General features: G+C 36.7%; 1 protein-coding gene across 1 annotated transcript in view; it reads left to right on the forward strand.

Moving 5' to 3' along the window:
• Positions 1-11,623, forward strand: part of LOC120330765 (protein NLRC5-like) — a 61,662-nt gene extending 50,039 nt beyond the window's left edge. The window contains exons 11-12 of the mRNA XM_078114347.1: positions 2,749-2,913; positions 11,429-11,623. Coding sequence (XP_077970473.1) covers positions 2,749-2,913; positions 11,429-11,623 — 360 coding nt within the window. The remainder of the gene's footprint in view (positions 1-2,748; positions 2,914-11,428) is intronic.
• The last annotated feature ends 10,160 nt before the right edge of the window (positions 11,624-21,783 follow it).

Raw genomic sequence — 21,783 nt, forward strand, 5'->3', positions numbered from 1 at the left:
GCGTATATTTTCAGACACGCGCGAGAATTAACAATGCGCTTTCGCGACGGCATTCTGGTTCGTCAGAGATCATCAACTCTATTGCAGCTTGGGTGAGATGGTGGACATGGGGTTTGAACCCAAAGTCTTACGCGCGCAACGACAATACGATCGCCATCGTGCCTCTCATGTTGCCTGGATTCGATAAATTTCATAATAATCATATTATAGTGGATGCAATGGTCTAGCTCAGCGGTTCCCGAAGCGGGCGAAAACGCCTCCTTGTGGGCGTTTGCGATAACTGGAAGAGCCCCTGTGTCGATTTGGGCAATTGGGGGGCGCTAGCTGTTAAACTGAGCGAATGGGGGGCGCTGACAACATTTCGGGCAATCACAAGACGTGAGGTATTATCTCTCATTATAACTTACTCTTATGTTTTGGTTCAACCTAGTTAGCCTGTGATTTCGTAGTTGGAAATTTTTCGCTTAAACGTAGAATATTATGATTTATCAAATCCGTATTGTTTCGCAATAATACTAGTATAGCGCGTGGCATACGCTTCCTCCAACATTCCCCTTCTATGATGTCAAGCACGTTTCGTTGTTCTGTTTCGAATTACAGCTTCATTTTACTATCGAATTCGAATGTGATTGAAAACGGTACAATACAATACAGTTTATTTCGTACATATTTACAATAGTTTACATATTTGTTTAGTTTATTATTCTGAAAACTCAACACTCAGTTAAAAAAAAACATATTACAGAAATGCCTGAAAAACGAGAAAAACGAGCAAAACTAAAGAATAAAGTTTATAGCATGTAATGCACGTTTTCGTTCCCCGAAAATAACACACATAATAACAAATATAGTAAAAAAGACTCGATGAGCAGTATCAAATAGCTCATCGAGCGTTTCATGTGATGGGAAAATGAGGCACGCATACAAGTTGAAAAAGATGACAAAGTACATAGTGTATCGGACGCAAACGCGTTACGAACATGTCAGACATAATTACATTTGATTGAAAAAATTGCAAAAACAAACGAACACTGGAACATGTGTAGGCTACTTGCTACATAAAAATTTGAAGGCAGTCAAACTGTTTCATATGAGAACTATAATAATCAAGATTTCATATATTTAAGATGAACAGAGGCCATTCTTGCAATAAATAAAAATATTGGCATCACATCATTATTCTGATCACGTGTTTGTATTTCTCTGAGAATATCAACTTTAAAAGTCTATTCAGGCGGATCCAATAGTTTTTATTCTTATTTTCGTCTGAAATTGTTCCAAATTTCTTGGCTTCTGTCAGGTATAGTACTGAAATAGGATTCACGAGAAGATTTATGCTGTCCGGTTTTCCGAAGTTTCGATTCAAAAGTCTTCTATTCCATCGCCCAAGCAGCGTTATATGTGGTTGTTGGGTACAACACCCTTATTTTATAATTTTGCTAATGCTGAGAGTAACACGTGAGAGCTTGACCATCTGATTGAAATGACGTACGCCAGATTCTACCATCTCCACGTTGGGACTTAACTGGTTCATTTTTCATTCTTGGGTCATTGAATAACAAGGCTACATAAATAATACACAAGGCCTTCTCTTGGAGGTGCTGTGCCCCGTTAAACATTTTGTTGTTATTTACATGACCTAACAGCAGAAAGTCCGTTTCAACAGGAAACTAAGTGAGTGATAGACAATTTTGTGAAACGGGTGCAAATCTGTCTCTAACGCCAAGGAGGTATTTTGCAACATATTCTAGAGAGAACATTACTTTTGTACAAAGTTTCTTATATTCCTGAAACTTCTGTGTATAATCAATCACACACAAACAGAAGTTCAAGCGCAAATAAAATTAAATAGTTCTTTTTTCGTGGGAATAATTAAAAAAAATTGGGTTTCTTTTTTTTTGGGTAACCCTGAATTTTCACTGAACCACTACCGTTGGTACTATGCCTTCAAAGCGTTATTCAGTGTGTCGGTGTTCCATGTTTCTGGCTACAGAATCAAATTGATATATCCTTACGTGTGGGATTGGGTTAATAATTTTTTATTTCCTTTTGTCAGCTCATACTTGGTAGAGCGTGCCGTTAGTGCCGTGACCGCGCTTCTGGATATCAAAAGATATCCCCTCGATCATGTCAGGCGAGGAGACTCGAGATGTTTCTGACTAAAATGAAGCCAGACTTTAATAAGCTGGTGGCATCTCACGAGGTTCGCCTCAAACCTCACATTATTCTAATGATAAATGAAAATAAAGTTGTTTCGTTTATATTTGTCAGGGGGGCGTTTGGTAGAAGAAAAGTTGTCCAAGGGCCTAATGCCTGGTTTATACTTATGAAAAATAACACTAAAGGTAACTGGCATTTCATGGTTAATTGGACCCGAAACATAGAAATGATGTAACTGTCATCGCATTCCGCTTTCATATTAGTGATTCTCATCTATGGGCCAAGCATATCGCGGTCACTTAAATTTTATGAGCGTTTCATGCATTGCCACCAACAAGTCGCTAGACATGGTTCAGGTTAAAAGTGTATAACAACTAGATTGCAAGTCACTATTTGTATTTTTTAAGTTTCTCATTATCAATAAAATACATGAAATTCGGGGAAGTCATACTGAATTACTGGTTACATGGGATATCGTTCTGCTCCATATGCGACATTAGGTGATTTCATTAATTGAATGCCTGTGTAGATTGTACTATGTTGAGCATTATTTCAATGTTATAATCGTCAATGTTATTATTCATTCAGTTGAAGGAACTCCATGTCAGCGGCAATTACAATCTTGGTGTTGACGGGATAGGAGTCACAGGTATTATTGTGTCACAATGTGAAGTAGAGAAGGTTGTGATGCGGGGTTGCAATCTGACAGCGGAAGCAATGAAAGCATTCAAGGAAAATGTTCGGTATGCAAAGGTACAAATAATTTGAAATAAAACATTGGTTATTCAAAGATTAGTGTAACGGATCAAGCTAGGACCACATATAACTTATGGTATTGGTTCTAGCGTGACTATGCTAATATATAATTTATATTGAGTAACAAAAATCAAAACTGCATTGAGTTAATATTAAGGTATAAAATATAGTTCATTCAGGCAATAGAAAAGGAAAAAGTCTTTGTTACATTCAATCGCTCCTAAACTAAAACAATTAGAAATATTTCGAATTGTATATTAATCAGGTTGCAAGTCATTATTTGCATTGGTGAGCTTCTCATCATTAATAAAATGCATGAAATTCGGGAAATCCAGACTAAACTGCTGGTTACATTAGATATCGTTACATTAGATATCGTTCTGCTCTATATGCCACATTATTTGATGCCAACAATCTAATGCTCGTGTAGATTGTACAATGTTGAGCATTATTTTACTTTTTTATCCATTTCAAATAATAACTTGATAAGCAATGCCGAACCAGAAAGATTTCGGTCCTTCCTAAATATAGTAATACCGGAAACTCCAACCAAGGACAAAACGTGATGAGTAGTCATGCGATTTATGACGTAATAAATACACCACATCACTTCCCTCCTAAAAATAAGAATTGTCAGTAGCAAGATTTAACGCTGACATACATATACTAATGATGTAGTAACCAGAGTTTTACATTAAAAACAACCTAAAATTGAAATCTATCTGGTTTCCTGCTCCGCCGAAGTGGGTAACGTCGTTCAATATCTGTAGTCGACTTTGGTGTCTGATTCTGTGATTCGTCAGTTACCGGTGTCCGACCGATGGGAGAGTTCGGTGGCGGTGATTCGATGTTTGGAGACGGCACTGGACTTTTGGATACTGCACTGTCTGTTGCATCCGGTTCCACACTCGCAGGCTCGTCATGTTCAAAATGATCATCTTCAGATTCAACCAGTTGCTCTTCATATCTATGTTCTTGCTTGATTTTCAAGTCAGATTGAATAATCGGGTCGATTTGCCTCTTACTACTAACATTGAGAGCGACACAGAAAAGATAAGTCAGTGGCCCTATTATTTTTGTTATTTCACCAAGTTTCCATTTCGAGTTTTCACGGTAATCGGAACTGGTTCACCAACGCTAAATGATCGCAGAGTTTTCTTACTCTTTGTCTGCATTTTATATTGTTTTTCTTCAATATGATTACGAATGTTAGGTTTGAATAGTACGAAGACGTCGTTTACAGAATAATACAGACGGTGCCTCACCCATCGTGCAATGGGGAGTATTTCGATACCCCAGAAAAAATCATCCAAATGTAAGTCGAATTTGTTGGCATCGTTAACTGAGCACATAACGCGCTTGAACGTTTGTACAAATCGTTCGGCAGCACCGTTAGATGACGGATGATAAGTTGCAGATTTCTTATGCTTGTTACTATTTGCTTTCAAAAAGTGTGCAAATTCATGTGAACAAAATTGAGGCCCATTGTCGCTCACAAGATATTCTGGTAAACTATATCTAGCAAAAAGACTTCTTATGACACGGATAGTACTATTCGCGTTAGTTGACGACATTTTAATAACCTCCGGCCATTTTGAATGTGCATTTACTACTATTAAAAACATCGCCCCCTTGAATGGCTCGGCAAAATTTACGTGGACTCGGATCCATGGTGCTTGAGGCCACTCCCAGTGATGTAGAGGAGCTTTCGAAGGTTCATTTTGCTGCATTTGGCAGTCATTGCGATTTTTAACCATTTTTTCTATGTCTTTGTCTAACCCTGGCCATCAGAAATAACTTCGAGCCAAAGATTTCATTTCCACAATTCCTACATGACCATCATGCAATTCTTTTAACAAACGTGATCTCAGAGAATTTGGTATGATTACTCTTGAACACCACATCAAACAACCATCATGTACCGGTATTTCATTCACGTTTATGAAAATAGTAGGACTTGATACTGGGTTTCTGTGACTGGGACAACGACTACCCTTTCATTACAGAGTCATATACTTCCATTAAATCAGCGTCACAACACGTTTGCTTTCTAACCTGTTTACACGTTATCGGCAGAGAATCACAAATGGCAAAGCTGTTTATTGTAGCATCAGTAATATCGTCTTCACTTTCGTTATCTTGTGATTGAAGCGGCATCCTAGATAATCCATCTGCGTTACAGTGTTTTGCCGTTGGTTTGAATTCAATTTCATAGTCCAAACCTGCTAGAAACAAAGCATATCTCTGTAACCTTGCAGCTGTTGTAGCAGGGATACCTTTGTTTGGATGGAAAATAGACGTTGGAGGACGGTGATCAGTAACTAGAGTAAATTTCCTCCCACATACGTAACAATAGAACTTTCTGATCGCCCAAATAATTGCAAGGGCCTCTTTCTCTATTTGTGAATATTTCTTTTGTATTTCGATAAGTGATTTTGAAGCTAATGCTATGGGACGTTCGGAACCATCTTTCATTACATGAGAAACTACTTCCCTCGAGATCATACTGTGAAGCATCACAAGCCAGTTTTAAAGTTAATGAAGGATCATAATGAGTTAATACAGTGCTCGAGTTCATAAGCTTTTTGGCTTCAAGAAACGCTTTTTCGCAGCATTTAGTCCACTTCCATCTGCAATTAGCCCTGAGCAAACAATTTAAAGGATACAGTACAGATGACAAATTCGGAATAAATCTTTGATCGTAATTAACCATGCCAAAGAACGATCACACTTGACTGACGTTTTCCGGCCTCGGTGCGTCACGAATGGCTTCAATTTTAGCATCCGTTTTGTGAAGCCCATTACAATCAACTTTGTATCCACAGATTTCAACGCTGTTTTCGAAAAATTCAGTTTTACTTTTACTCACTTTGAGATTATATTGTTGCAAACGCATGAGAAGTTTTTCAATATTGTCCAAATGTTATTATTACCCGTTGTTAACATGTCATCGAGAATACATTTGCTTCTTGGAGCCCCGTTTAATATTTGTTCAATTGTTCTTTGCCAAATACCCGGAGCTGATGCCATGCCAAATGGAATCCTATTAAACCTATACAATCCCTTATGAGTATTAATTGTCAACAATCCCTTCGACTCCTCTTCAACCTCCATTTGTAAATATGCTTGTTTCAAATCTATTTTGCTAAACTTTTGTCCTCCTGCAAGAGTTGTTGGTAATGGATATTGATCTACACAAAGAACAGAATTTACAGTCACTTTAAGGTCAGCGCAAAGTCGTATTTCACCATCTTTCTTAAGAACTGGAACTATTGGAGTAGCCCACTCACTAAAAGTGACTTTGGTAATTATATCATCACGTTCAAGTCTTTCCAACTCGGCTTCAATTTTAGGCCGAAGCGCAAAAGGTACAGGCCTAGGAGAGAAGAATTTAGGTATGGCGCCCTTTTTCAAAACCAGTTTTGCCTTTTTCTCTTTTATGCAGCATCAGAAAATACATCACTGTACTTTTTCAATAAATGTTTCAATCGAGTTTTGGTTTTGGGGAAACAGACTGTTTCTGTTGCCCCACGTATAATGAAAATCGTTTTCCAGTCCAATTGAATTTGATGTAACCAATCACGCCCAAACAAACTCGGACCGTTTGTGCTTGCTACGTACAATCTGGATTTACAACTTTGGCCATTAATTTCTATATCGTCTTTAAGGACACCCAATGGATATATCTTTTTCCTGGAATAAGTCTTCAAGCAAATTTTTGTATCATTTAAACGGATATGAGACAAATGGGAATCGTAAACATTTTAAAAAATGATAGACACAGCCGATTCCGTATCTAGTTCAATTCTTAGTGTTTTCCCACTGATAATCGGAAAAAGCCAAATTGCACCATTTTCGTTTCTAAGTACGTTATTTATACGTAAATTACCAACCTCTATAGACGACGAATTCCCCAAGTTAGGACTATCACTGCTTTCGCTTTCCATAACATTTGCACTTCGTGGTTTATTATTATCGCGTCGGTCATTCCACGTCTTTTCTTTGGACACCACTGGCGTACGTCGTGTGCAAACTTGTTGAATCCTCGGCTGCCGCAGTTAAAACACTTGAAGTTTTTATAACGACAATTTTTGAAATCGTGTTCAGTTTTACCACAGTGCTTACATTTTAAGGTATTAAACCGTTGCTTTCTAGAAAAATACTGCTCCTTCACCATTGGCATAACACTGCCACTTGATATTTCGGCCACATCCCTGTTGGCCAATTCCATTGACTTTGCAATTTGAAATGCCCTTTGAAGATCTAATTTTTCCTCTTCTTTTGCCATTAACCTTTTTCTAGTAGCTTCATCGAGTATACCAAAAATTAAACGATCGCGAATGAAATCATCCCTCAATGGACCGAATTTACACCCCTCAGACAATTTTCTTAGCTCTGCTGCATATTCACGAACCCCTTCAGAAAACTTTTGATCTCTTCTGTGAAATGCGAACCTTTCCACAAAAAACGGAACGTTTTGGTTTTAAATGATGTTACAAGGTTTTCTTTATAACATCATATGTTTTGAAACTAGGTAAGTCGGGTGCCAAAAGAGTGTGTAGTATTTGGTAGGTTTTAGTAGGCAAGTTTGCAATTAACGGTGGTACCTTTTTCTCATCGGCAATATCATTTGCAATAAAAGACTGTTCTAATTGCTCACAATAAAGCGGCCAAGCACTCCCATCATAATGGATCATATTCTTAGTCATTTCTTTGATTTACAGGGAATTTGTTTTGCGGTCCAACATATAAACAATAACAGTGTCTCACAAACGTCTTTGCGGATATAAACAATGACAGTGTCTCACCAACGTCTTTGCAATCGCTGTAAGTTTACGATTCATCCACAAGTGTGTATCCCATTCTCGTCGCCAGTTTGTTGTGTTCCTAAGCCCCTTTTGTTTGCAAGAAATACTCAAGTATAGACGTTGTAGCAACACCCTTTATTGACCAACTCAAACCATCGACTGGCCGGAAACTCCGACCAAGAACAAAACTTGTTAATCAAGTAAATCGCATGAGTAGTCATGCGATTTATGACGTAGTTGATGGAACAGAGCCTTGTTAGGAGTGGGGGTTGTGACACGTCGTATTAAAAATGTTGAGTAATGCAGTGTTATATTGATTAGTTTATACTTGAGAAAATAACACTAAAGTTGATTGGCATTTCATGGTTAATTGAACTCAATACATAGAAATGATGGAACTATCAACGTATTCCGCTTTGATATCAATGTTTCTCATCTATGGGCCAAGCATATTGTACTCACCTAAATTTCATAAGTGTCTCATACATTGGCACCGAACAAGTCGCCAGGCCAGCAACCCCTAGTATGTGACAAACTACCAATTTCAGGTTTGTGTAGAGCATAGATTCTCAAAGTGCTCCGTACGGAGCCCCAGGGCTCCGCGAGAGTAAACCAGGGGCTCCGCGAGCTATTCTATTACTTTTTAAAATACTGACTTGGCTAATTCAAAACTTTTCCTAGAAGCAATAACAGCTTTGATAAAATTTGACAACAATATAGTCTCGAAATATGGCAAAGTGGCGGAATTAAAATGACATTATTTATAAGCAGGAGCGCAGCCAGGATTCTTAAGAGGGGGGAGGTTCACAATTGGAATCGGAAATTTCCGCGCAACATTCTTTGCGATTAAAAAAAAAACGAATAAGGAGATTTCTGTTGCGTAAAATGTTCAATTCATGATCGATGCGAGCATTTAAAGTGTCTTGTCGCAAAAATTTAATTGTGCTCATCGTTACTCACGTTCGAGACTACTATTAGGATTACTGAAATGAAAAAATACTATTGTAAAATAACATAAACTGCGTGATAAACTGCCAACTATAAATAAATTGGAGTCGTATTTTTGCGAACTTGGGATTTGTTAAATTTGATTTGTTCTTTCGCACTCGAGATTATTTTTAAGCAAGATATCGCCGTTTAAAAAATCACAAGGTCTTGGCAAAATTTATTTTGGTGCATGCGGCTCCGTCGGTAGTTTCAGAATGGAAAAATGGTACATCGTGCGCATAATTAATTGACTGTGTTTCAATTCCGCAGTTACTACGATGAATAACCGAAGAAAACCTAACATAACACCAAATTTTGTGATTTACAATGTCTATAAAAGCGTTTTTATTCTGATGCGAGTCTGCTGAAACAAAACTTATAGTGTTATCTTCCATTTTAAGTTTTAGTTCTAATATTTTAGAACGCCGCTTTTCAATCAAGAAATTTGAATTGCGGATTTACCTCTTTATTAACTATTATTTTGTAGTATTTCGTCGCCGATGATTATATTATGGTAACATGTTTTTCACATTGAACTCATAATTCCCCACGAGAACGAAAAAGCATCTATCGTCGTCATTGTGAAACAATACATGTATATGCCGAGGGAAATTTGATTTAGGGAGAATAAACACCGGCGTAAAGATGTTTGAGGTTTAAAAACACGCCATGCTGACGAAAACAATCGGCGATTGTAACAAAATGCAATCGCGCACGTTATTAGCGGCCTTTTAAGTCTTCCAAAAATGTCAAGAGGAGAAAAGAATCGACCCCTAATTTACAGCCCTAATATATACAATTTATCTTTGAAATTTAGATTTATTTATGACTTGTATTAACCCTATTGAAAGGGTTTAGTATTTTAATTGAGTAAAGTATGTTTAACTTACTCAGGAATATTAATCGGAAAGTAACAATTTTAACGTTTATTTTGGGGCTCCGTGAATAATAGTAAACCTTTTCAAGGGCTCCTCAGCACCAAAAGTTTGAGAACCCCTGGTGTAGAGTCTGTAAACTTCACACATACTGGATGACGTGACATGCAAGGGGTTTGAACCCGAGACCCACGATTCTAATACAGGACCACACTTAACTGATGGTATTGGATCTAGCGTGACTATGCCAATATGTAATTTATATTGAGTAACAAAAATCAAACTGCATTGAGTTAATATTGCGTACAGGAAGTTATTCGGGGTCATATCGTTTATTCAGTTCATATTGTTCCAATACCATCACTCCGAACAAGGCTCAAAACAAGCAGCCAATAGAAAATGAAAAAGGTCTTTGTTACGTTCAATGGATCTTAAACCAAAACAGAACAATTAGGATTATCAATTAAATTGTATAACAATTAGGTCGCAAATCACTATTTGCATTATGAAGTTTCTCCATCATTAATAAAATGCATGAAATTCGGAAAAATCAGATTTAACTGCTGGTTACATTAGATATCGTTCTGCTTCACATGCCACATTAGTTGATGCCAACAATTGAACGCCCGTGTAGAATACTGCAAAAACGATCGAGATTTCCTGAAAATAACATTGGGAAGGCGCAATCATTATTTTTTGAATGAAATAAAAATGATGAAGTAACGTCAAAGCTCTTTGATAATATTCGTTTTCTGATCTAAATATCCTGGCATTTCACAGTCAATAATATCGCTTTCAACGTTTTAATGGTTTGGGGAGGTTTTGACGTCAGAAGGCTCGATACCAGCATCCACTAATTAAGCATAATAATATAATGTATTCAAAATGAGTGGGTTCATTCTGGTTCGGCAGAGATTATCGAATCTATTGCGTTTTGGGGGAAATGGTGGACACGGGGTTTGAACCTGAAGTCTGTAACCTGCGATGCCATTTCCCATTGCACCTCCCATGTTGTCGAAAGAACTATGCCGGCGTCCCATTTCACAAAAGTTTCATTCAAATCCCATCAATAATGCCGGTGGAAATGACGAACGATTTCGGTCCTTCCTAAATATAGTAATAACTTGTATAACAGTAGCTGCTTGTACAGAGCCTTGTTAGCGGTGGGTGGTTGTAAGTAATATGCCGTAGAAAAAATATAGTTTCGGACGCCGTTGAACTCTCAACAAAAGAACATGAACTGTATAATTTAATTCTTCACATCTTATGAACAAAGAGCATGATGTCCTAGAGTTCTTTGTCGATAATTCATTTCGATTACAATCATCAGCCAATTAGCATTACAAAACCTGGATAACAAGGCATTGTGTTATTAAAACAATGGATATCAAATTTGAAACTGGCCAAACTTGGTCGACTGATAAAGCGGATTGGTACTGATAGCCCAAGCTAAGAATAGTGAACATTACTGACGCTGTAACATAAAATGATTGAACAAACTCGGTGAATCAAACTACTTAGCTGAGATTTAGATTCCAAACATTCATTCGAAGATTTTCGAATTTTGACTTCGACTTTAGAAGTTAGCATAACTAGATGTTCAGCAGTGAACACCAGAATTCAGTCTGCTCGTCCATTGCAATTGGTATGTATTGAGTACGGAGAATGGAAATCAATCAGTTATAATCCACGACTAATAATATTCTACGAATATTGTATGATTGATTTATATAGGGACCTTACATGATCCAAGGCAATCATTTATTTTTATCTTCCATTCCCAGTCGTGCATTTGCAAACCATTAATTATGTCTGAGTAACAAGTTTCATAATTTGTTTCAGTTCAAGTGGTTGGATCTGACATCGAACGAAGTCAGGAAACTCGGAGACGAAGGATTATTTTTAACAATCAGTGAAATTGTTCATCAATGTCAGGTTCAAACATTGTCGATGGTAGGTTGTTACTTCAACCATGATCAGTTGAAAAGATTCAAAGCATTGATCGCTGATACCGGAGTTGATTTTAAATACAACTAACTAATTCAAAACAGTGGGTGTTGTAAAATGTCTTTGCTTTATAACATTTTCTATTTTTACATTACTTCACTACATTACCTTTATCTGATTTTAACAGAACACTCAAATATATCCATTATAATTGTGACTCAAACGAAGATTTTATCCAGTTTGTGAATATTTCTGTTTATTAGTGTGATTCTATATACTTGTACTCATACTTATAAGATCAAACAATACAGAAGGCATTTAAACTTTCACTGCAATGTCGAACCATGGCCCCCAACTGCGATTCCCGACAACAAGTTTGGACTTTGCTCCATTTCCAATAATTTTGACTCTAACTTTCGGATGTAGAAAAAATTTCACCACGGAAACGCATTATTGTCACAAAAACATTATCCTGGTTCACTTCACAATTTCGACTCCTGACCTGAAGCTTGAAACACAAACTCGGCATCAATACTCGCCTTATACAGACTAACGCAGCTTCTAAATGAATTTGTAAAATGTATTTTGTTTCGCTCCGAACAAGACTTTAGATACTTCTGATGTTAAACATTCAGAATTTTCAAACACACCTTTTTAAATTAATTTGCGAACATGGGAAGTAGGTTGAGCTTTCCAGAAATTAAACCCGGGATCTTAAACTTTAATTCAAGTAGAAATTCAACCTCTGCAGTGTAAATGAAGCGGACATTTTTAAGTTTACATGACAGTTATATTGTTGCATTTCATGATTTACATGATTTACTGTATTCCAATATGTACTCAGACTATTCAACCCAGGCACAGAAAGAATTTATTATGTATATTTTGATGATAAAACATGATTATTTGCAATTGGAGGAATATTTAACTGGAATATTTTCCGTAGAAATCAACTACATTTCTAATTTTCTACTGGGATCCTTTACTTAAACAGAGCTCTAGACAAGCTTCCCGTTTACATTGAGAACACTCTCAACATGACACGGCTTTCCTAATGTTTCACTTTCTAGTGGTGTGGTAAAATAAGTGGATACAAACCTGCGATCTGTAGCTTGAGAAATCGTCATATTTGATTTTCTCGCCATGTATATACATTTCAATTGCTTGTTTGCATTATAGTTAAACCTTTAGAAGATTATATATTTTTCTGTATTTTACTTTTATTTAATCAGAACTATTTCCAATGAATCATGAAATGTAATTCAGATATTTTGATGTATTTGTTGCATTGTACATAGTAGCGTTAGAATTGTACCGGCCTCCCTATCAGTTCATTGTCCCGGAATATAATGTCATTTACATTGCAGATAGAAAACTATGATTGGTTAATTTGCGAATTCAAATTGTTTGAATTAGGTTTGAGCAAAGACTTTTAGTAGTTTATTGTGTGTGTATCAACTAGTTGTAAGGAATAATAATTGCATTTGTGTTTAGTATCTTTATCTCATGTCTGTTTGAAAAATTCACTTTTTGCATTTGTAACAACACAACAGAACAATATGCGAAGCATTGAATTGTTTTTCACGTCCGTGTGTTTGAATAATAATTTAAAAGTTTTATTTTAACTTCACGCAACCGTTATATTTTCTTGGATTCAAATTGTTACTTTTCAATTACAAAAGTTATGCAGTTGGATGCAAATCAGAAGTGCATGAAACTATGTTATTTCTCTCTCGTGTGTGTTCCCTTTTTAGATGTGTTGAATCAGATATTAAAGAACTAGTAATCAGATTGGTTTGTGTTTATTTAACTGAACGAGGTTTTGCAGGTTTAGGAATTCCTTTGCAATTTAAGATGTGTTCATATGTTCGATGAAATCCGGTTTTTATTCGACTGTTATATGTTGCGGGCACTTCCGGCGTTTTTCGTATCCACATTGAATCTTACCAATACAAAGTCTTTCGTTACCAAGAAAGTTTGATCGCTAATATGTAACTTCGAAATTAGGTAAAAACTTTTGTTGCGAATTTGCCTATATATATTAGTTTTCAAGATTTTTGGCGTTTAACGCTTACATTTAAGTGGACTTCGTTTGCAAGACAATTTGCCTGATAATTAGTATGGTCCGTTGGTGACGGGGATCTGAGAACTCGGTGTCGCATTTTTTTTATTAGACGTTGCAATTGACAAACGCCGCAGTAGGCTGAAACACATACCAATAATTTCAAGTAATATTGCATTAATGGAAATGACAGTAAACACAGCAAACTGGGGTTAAAATATACTTAATCTCTCTACTGAACTAGTAGACCAGGCAATTGCTGCAACATATTTTAAATTACGCATTCCAGTCTATTTCATTATACCTAGATCCCTTTGTTACATTGCCGGTATATAGATTATAGAGTAGATTAAATCAGAATATATATATTTACTGTAGCACACCATATTCATATGCCCAGTAGATGTATAGTTGGTTGTTACTGCAGAATTCACAGCGACGGTATGTCCATCTCTATAAGCATCAAACAAAAAGAAGACTATGGATCAAATTATGTTTTGGTTCTTTACTAGTAGAAGTCACAGAATTCTCTAGTCCAGGATTTCTCAAACTGGGGTCCGTGGCGACTACACAGGGGGTCCGCAGCAATATTAAGAGTCTGAAAAATACATAGGCCTACTTAACGTATATCCACAGTTACATAGACATTCATAAACGAGATAAAGTCGAAAGCTAACGCAATCGCAAATGGTAATTGTTACGGGACTGTGTTAATGGGAGTGCAAAAGTTGTTGTAAATGTAGACGATCGTTGCTTTCAGCGTCTGTGAGGTAGATATCTGTCACAGAGCTACATCGTCGGTAATAATTGATTGTATGCGCTATTGAGTTATCACCAGTTGAGAACTTGTGCGACTTTGTCAAGGTCATTTGAGTCACGTTGATGCAAGGAAGAGGCGTGAAACACAGTTAAGTTAATTGTGAGAGACTATTCAAGTATACACAATTAAATTAGTTCGTAGAGTTGGACCCACAAGTTTGCTTGTCATAAATTGATCCGTCACATTAATGTCGTTTGTGTTGTTGTGTTCTAAATTCAAATGAAACATCATCCTTTCTCCTTGGTTACGCAAATGAATTGGTATAGGATGGGGGTCCGTATAAAATAATATCCACAAATAGGGGTCCGCGGCCCAAAAAGTTTGGGAAACTCTGCTCTAGTCTACTAATTTTCAGTGGAAGTCACAGAAGGCCTCTAATTTACAGCGATCATTTAGCCTGAAAAGTTATATTGAAGTTCATGCAAACTTCTGCTCCACAACCTAAAACAACAATACCTGGCGCGGTTTAATCGACCTGGTTTCATTAGTTTTCATCATTTTATGGTCTATTACAGGACTTTCCAACGCGGTACAAATGGACCCCAATGGGTCCACAGCGCGAGTACATTTTATTAAAGTTGTTGCATTTTTCATGTGTTGTTGAATAAACTGAAATAAACGCAGCACCTGTTAGATTAGAGCTTTGATTAGTGTTAAATTGGATCTCGGTCTAGGTTCCCTCTAAGGTGCGCAGTAGATTCAGACAATGTGCGCAGTAAAATCCCACTTTGCGCACTTGCAACATTATGTTTTCAAATCGTGGGTCCCTATCGTCATATTTTTTAACGCCTAGCAAGAATGTCCGTTTTTTGTTTCACGCGTAATTGGAACTGCTCATTGTGATGTCACTGACTTATCTGTTACGCCGCCCGAGCACCTTGATTTCTCTATGCCAGCGCGGGCCCGTTATTTTTTACGAGCCCCAGATTTCGTGTTGCTGCACCGGTATAATTTATTTGTTTTCCGTTGCGTAGTCAACATAAAAAATGTTTGGAATTCAAATAGGTATTTGAGGTTGCAAAGCTGGTGTCCAATTTTGTTACAGGAAGTTCGTTGGTTGTTGCTCGTAGCCACAAGAACGCAAGGCTAAAATAAGAATATATCTTATTTTAGAGTGGAATGGATAAATACAAGATTGCAGCGTGAAACACTAATATGCGATCGTGATACCGGTATGCATATGTAAAAAAAAAAAATTGCTAACTTTCCGAAATTTGTTGTTATTCCGCGTCAAGCAATGTGATAATTTGCAGAGTTTGTCAGATAGTGGCACCTGATAGTGATTTTGGAAAAGGTAAATCATAGGAGTAATGGGAAGATGACTTTCTAAAACGCCTTTTGAATTATAAAAAGTACATTGATGCACTAGGTGCATTAACTCAGAAGCCATATTTTGAATTAATAGGGGGTAGTTTGAACTTTTTCACCACAATGCCAATTATGAAGAGAATGAAGTTTTGGAAACTCGTCCAGTGAAATGAAGCCTCTCATAGGTAGTGTTCTACCACGTGTTAAGCTAAATTCATCAATATTATCCCACAAAGTAATGATTAGTCATATGTCAACTTCATCGCCCCCCTGCACTACAAAAAATATAAAGTCAGAAACGAATATATATATTACAGACCAAATAAGAAGACAAATCATAGTTTATAGAGTTTGTTAATGAGATAGATGAGCTTGGTGTTTTTCAGCGAGTTTTTTATTATATCTAAAATTACCCCATTTACTGATGGAAAGGTGATTTCGTTGTTCTAATAGCAATAGTAGCACGGCTGAAAACCCTTTTTCACCATATAATCGGTCGGAAATGAAAGAATCCAGTGTTCTACCTCCTAAAAAAACCGCCGTGTACTCTTGCCTTGTAGCATTTCACTTCCTAAATTCACCCAATTCACATTAAAATAATAAAAACAAAGTTAATTTTCCCAAACTTATAATAATGATTTTCGTACATTTCATTCATTCGTACAGCCTGATGACCTGCACCAAAATACTTCGGATTCATTCCGATTCCTCATCCTATCACGGCCTCCAGTCCGATCACCAGTCCATAATTAACCAGCCATTTGTTTTTAGATTCATGGACTCGGATGTGGAAGAAGCCGTGACCAACTATCGGCTATGGCCTAGGGGTCGGCAAATTTTATGTCGCTCGCAGGGCAAAATTCAGGGTTGCTAGTCTTTTGCGGGTCGCATATAGTTTTTGAAAGTTGAAAACGGAACACACGCGAAGACTGCGACAATTCGTGAACTCAACTCAGTCGTCTTATTAAAAAAATATTACAATGACATTTAATGTGACACTGTCTTGTTGCTGCATCGCGCTCGATAGCTTTACGACACCAAGATTGAAACATTTTCTAAATGGGCATCACCAAACCCACTTCTTTTCTTGTTTTTTGTAATGTTCATTTCCGGAAATAATGGTTTGCACAAATATGTACTTCCAAACACCGAAGTGAATATTTTCGCTTGATTTGTGAAATTTTGATGAAGATATTCTTTAAGAAGATATATTCTTACAAAAATTGAGCAGTGATGAATCTCTCGAATCGAATATGAATTTTATTTCCTTATTGCTTTGCAATATATTCGGATATTTACTGCGCTATTGAACCCCTGCACTCAGCATCAACTTTTCTGCGTGTTTCCATTTGTCTAATTATAATTAAATTGAAGGCTCGTTAAACGAGTGGCTGTTCACTAAATTGTTAGGATATAGTATAATTTAGTCTAAACGTGTCTCACGATAAATTTTGTTACGTAAAAAAGTGTAATTTACTCCTCGAGCGTAGATTATAAATAAAAAAAATTTATCGTCAAAACCGCCGTTTGAATATTTCCCCGGTCATAGACTTCCTTGTTTACTTCTTGACATTGGCCAATCAGCAAGATGCAAAAAACGTAACAATGCCCCCTTTCGCAGGCGCTCAGACACTCTCACTCAGACAGATGTTCAGGCGTGGTCGTGAGCACTACCTCATTTTCGCGTTTTTGACTTATATTCGTTAGTTTTTAGTTGTTTTTCGGAAATTTAAATATAAATCAAATAAGTTCATGATTACTTTGTCTTTCCATGATTTTCAGTTTAAATACAGCAATCAAAAATTAGTGTAGAAATAGCTGTGATAGACTATGCTAAGATTCTTTATCGGTACTTCTAAAAAACAGATTGTTAAATGATGTGTATTAAAATGATGTTTTGAAACAAATACCCCATTTTACAGGCAACAACTCGGGAAACCACTCTTGAAATAAGCACCGAAAATTTTAAAATAGTAAAGTATGAAAAGAAACTACCTTACCTTACTGCGAAGACGAGACCTGAAATCCATTCGCGTGTGAATATCGCCCACATGATTTAAGCCTGCGAATGCACACAGAGTACAGAATTATGTGCGCCGAACATAAAACAGCTTTCGCGAAATCGCCCCCCTATCGCCCCCTTAGACCTTTTCGCCCACCTCTGTATCGTTTTTGCCCACTGAGGGGCGATATCGCCCACTTTGGGAATTACTGCTTTAGATGATTGTCGCTTGATTTGGAAATAAACATGGAAAAGTGTACGAACATTGGGAATGCACAAAAGCAAGAATAAGCTATTTGAGTAGAATGTGTGCTTTGTTCGCATTCCGATAATATATAATACTATTGTAATATTTCACAAAAAATTTAAGATTCTGCTCCGCCTTAGTCTTGCTCGGTAAAAACAACATTTGCGCAGTGTGAAATGTTCTTAGAGGGAACACTGATCTCGGTGCTTGTAAATAACAAGCAGGTTCTCACTGAAACCTCTGTTAGTTTTTTACCAATAAGTTTTGTTAGAAAATTTGAAAATTAAATTTATTTTACTAAAACTTTTGCTTTGGGTACCAGAAAACCAGCGGACAGCAGAGTCCTGAAGATTTCAGGTCCTGAATTAAAAAGGAAAATATTAAAATAAATGAAATAACCTATCATAGCTACATTAATTAAAGGGCTTGACTATTTCAAATTGAAATCAAATTGAAATGAATATGAAAACCGAGCACCCGAACCAAAAGAAAAGCTCAAACTCGAGACAAGCAAGGGCCACAGGTATACCTTCCTGGCAGTCCGAAATTGAATATGGTAATAATACTGAGTACACTAAAATCCAATAGTTCTTTTAAGATAGCAAGTGATTCAATTTGGATATCTCCATTAAACAATTGAGGGTCCATGCAACTTTGAATAAAAATTTAGGAATCCGCGGCGGAAAAAGATTGGAAAGCCGTTGTCTATAACGTTTTACCAAGCGAGTGCAAGTTTTCTAACTCTTTAATAAAGCTTCCTTCAACGAAAGGACACGACGATTTCACAATCATCTTACTTAAGTTTGCTTTAACCGAAGCTTCACAAGATTTGCGAGAAAGTCTGAGAAAATATATCTCAGTTTCATCAGTGATAATTTTATTTGCAATAGCATTTTGTGGCGAATTGTTTCAGTATGGACATGGTATTTCCCTCTGTGTAATGAATGAGTCGTAATGCCTTCGGATTTTGTATTCTTTTCGAACAGCCTCAATTGTACAACTTATGAGCCTTGTTATTATATTTGTACACAAAATACAGATCCTCCCATTTATCTTGAAATATTCTGACTTCCGAACATTTACGCTTCTTGGTCATTTCGTATGGGTTCACTACATTATGAAGAGTTTATAATAATCTAGTTTTGCGTTAACTGCACATATGCAGAAATAATGATTCATACCTGCACGCTGATCTGACCGAAACTTCTTTATTTTGTCATAATAAAAACTAGAAATGAAATTATTGCATTTATATTTAATTATTTTAATATATTAAAATATAACTAACAGTTGGGGTTACGTGAAACTAACTACATTTCCTTGCTCTATGCTATTGCGCAGGTGGTTCAGTATGCGTATAACGCAAGGATGCCATAGCAAGAGTGAAAATGACTATTCTAATTCAATTCAAGAGTATTGCTGCACACTTACACAAATATATTTCTGTAGCGTTTCGTCTGACCGAGGTCGGACTTCTTCAGACAAACATTTTACAAAGTTGTAATTGTAACAATCTTGAATTAAATATAATAAAATATAAACGTGGTAAAGTGGAATAACAGAGGGAATTTTGCTCCACTTTTTACAGTTTGTCGGCCCGGACTCTTGATTACTACTATTTTTTTTTTTCTGGAAAAATCTCATCCATTATGCGGGCCCAAAAAAATTGCCTCGCGTCAAACTACGCGATGAGACACTACATGAAGAAACCAAAATCAATTCCATCACTCTGCAAGGCAGGTGTCCGTTTGCGGAGACTTCGTAACTCATCGAAAGACGAATAGTATGAGAGCTGTTTTTCGTTGTTCTCATGTACCACCATTCACTGCTTTAGTTGAGGGCTCGGGCCTTCGCTTTGTGCAAAATTGCAACTATTGTATCAGTACCCTTCTCAACTTTTAGTTGAAGGCTAGAGATTTCGCTTTGAGCTAACTTGGAACTCTTTTATCAGTACTCTTTCTACTTGCTTTGAGAAAACTTGCAACTCTTCTATCAGTACTCTTTCTACTTTAGTTGAGGGCCCGGGCCCTTGCTTTGAGCAAAATTGCAACTCTTCTATCAGTACTCTTTCTACTTTTAGTTGAGAGCTCGGGTCATTGCTTTGAGCAAACTTGCAACTCTTCTATCAGTACTCTTTCTACTTGTAGTTGGAAGATCAGGTCGTTGCTCTGAGCAAATTTGCAACTCTTCTATCAGTACTCTTTCTACTTTTAGTTGAGGGCCCGTGTCCTTGCTCTGAGCAAACTTGCAACTCTTCTATCAGTCCTTTTTCCATTTTTAGTTAAGGGCTCGGGGCCTTGCTTTGAGCAAGCTTGCAACTCTTTTATCAGTATTCATTCTGCTTTTAGTTGACGTTGGCAGTCACACTCGGGGATTTCCGTCGTTGTGGCTTGCAGTGATTATTTGAACAACTTTTTTCGACTCCATTACCCTATTTACGCAAGCAAGACACACGTGCACAGTCAGAAATAACATAACTTATGAAAATTCGCAGTGCAGAGAATATATACAGGAGCACTATCACATGTCAGCCATGTTTGATCAGAGAATAACATGCACAAGTAATTTTATAAATATAGATTCGCCTCAATTACTTCATAGACACAGATCATCTTAAAATATCTAGCCAAATTCCAAAACTACTTAGATCTTTTGAAATGTTAAAAGTCAATTTAGTGGCTTCGCGTGACTTTGATCACAGTTATTTCAGAAACCGGAGTGTCAAAATTAGCAGAGCCATATTTCTAAACAACGCAAGCTAACTTTGAAATCCAATGGTTTAATCAGACACATTCATTTCAGAGACCCCCAAGCATTTCAAGCCATATTTTCGAACGACTTAAAAAGTTAAGTTTCGTGCAAAAATTGTATTATGGTTAAGTCGGGTTATCATTTGTACGTTTACCTCACAGTGGCTTTGAAATGACTTTTGACTCCGTGAATTCTTGAAAGTGACCAAAGCGACTTCCACATTTTAGATGTTAACTTTAAATCATTATTTGAATCACCATATTCTTCGAAGGCACCTGGTTAAAATATGTAACGGGCACTGGTATGGGTTTTGAGTGTAGGCAATAAAGCACTAAATATTTTTGAGAAAAAAATGTTTTAAAATGTGGCTTATGGTCCGTGAAATACGGTTGTTTATTTTGCCAAATATTGGATTCAGAGGTTGGTTCACTTCAGTGAAAAATTATCAGTTTATCACGAAAAAGCAATCAAGCATGAATGATCAAAATATTTGTATTTAAACAGCCAATTGGAATTGCTGACATTGTTTGATTTCTTGCTTTCGTTTGAGATCAAATTGTACACTAGCTAGAATATTTGAACATGGTCGTTTCACTGAGTGCCTGCTTCCATTTTTGTGGACGATTTTCTCTGTTGGATAAAGGCGTATCAAACGATCAAACATGGCCCAAAGATGTATTATAAAAGCAGCAACTGTTGAACAACTGCAATGAAGATATAAAAAAAAAAGTAAAAATACAGGACTTATAGTCCGGCAGAATCGGGCCTTAACATTGTTTTGGGACATAAAGTTTTTTTTAGATATAATGTCGATGACATAAATAATGATACCCAGGTGGGTGTGGAGTATATAATGTTGAATGGATTTCAAGTATTTGTACCAAGATGACGCACAACCTGAATCCTAACCTGGTACACATGCAATGTTCAGGTTGTGCGCCATTTTGGTACGAATACTTCGGGAGCACCTTTTCGTTAAAAACAATTATTTTATAAGTACATGGGTTAGTTTTGAATACATAGTAACATTGCATCTCCTTACAATGTCAGAAATTCAATT

Source organism: Styela clava, chromosome 7, assembly GCF_964204865.1.
Source record: "Styela clava chromosome 7, kaStyClav1.hap1.2, whole genome shotgun sequence".
NCBI classification, from domain to species: domain Eukaryota; kingdom Metazoa; phylum Chordata; class Ascidiacea; order Stolidobranchia; family Styelidae; genus Styela; species Styela clava.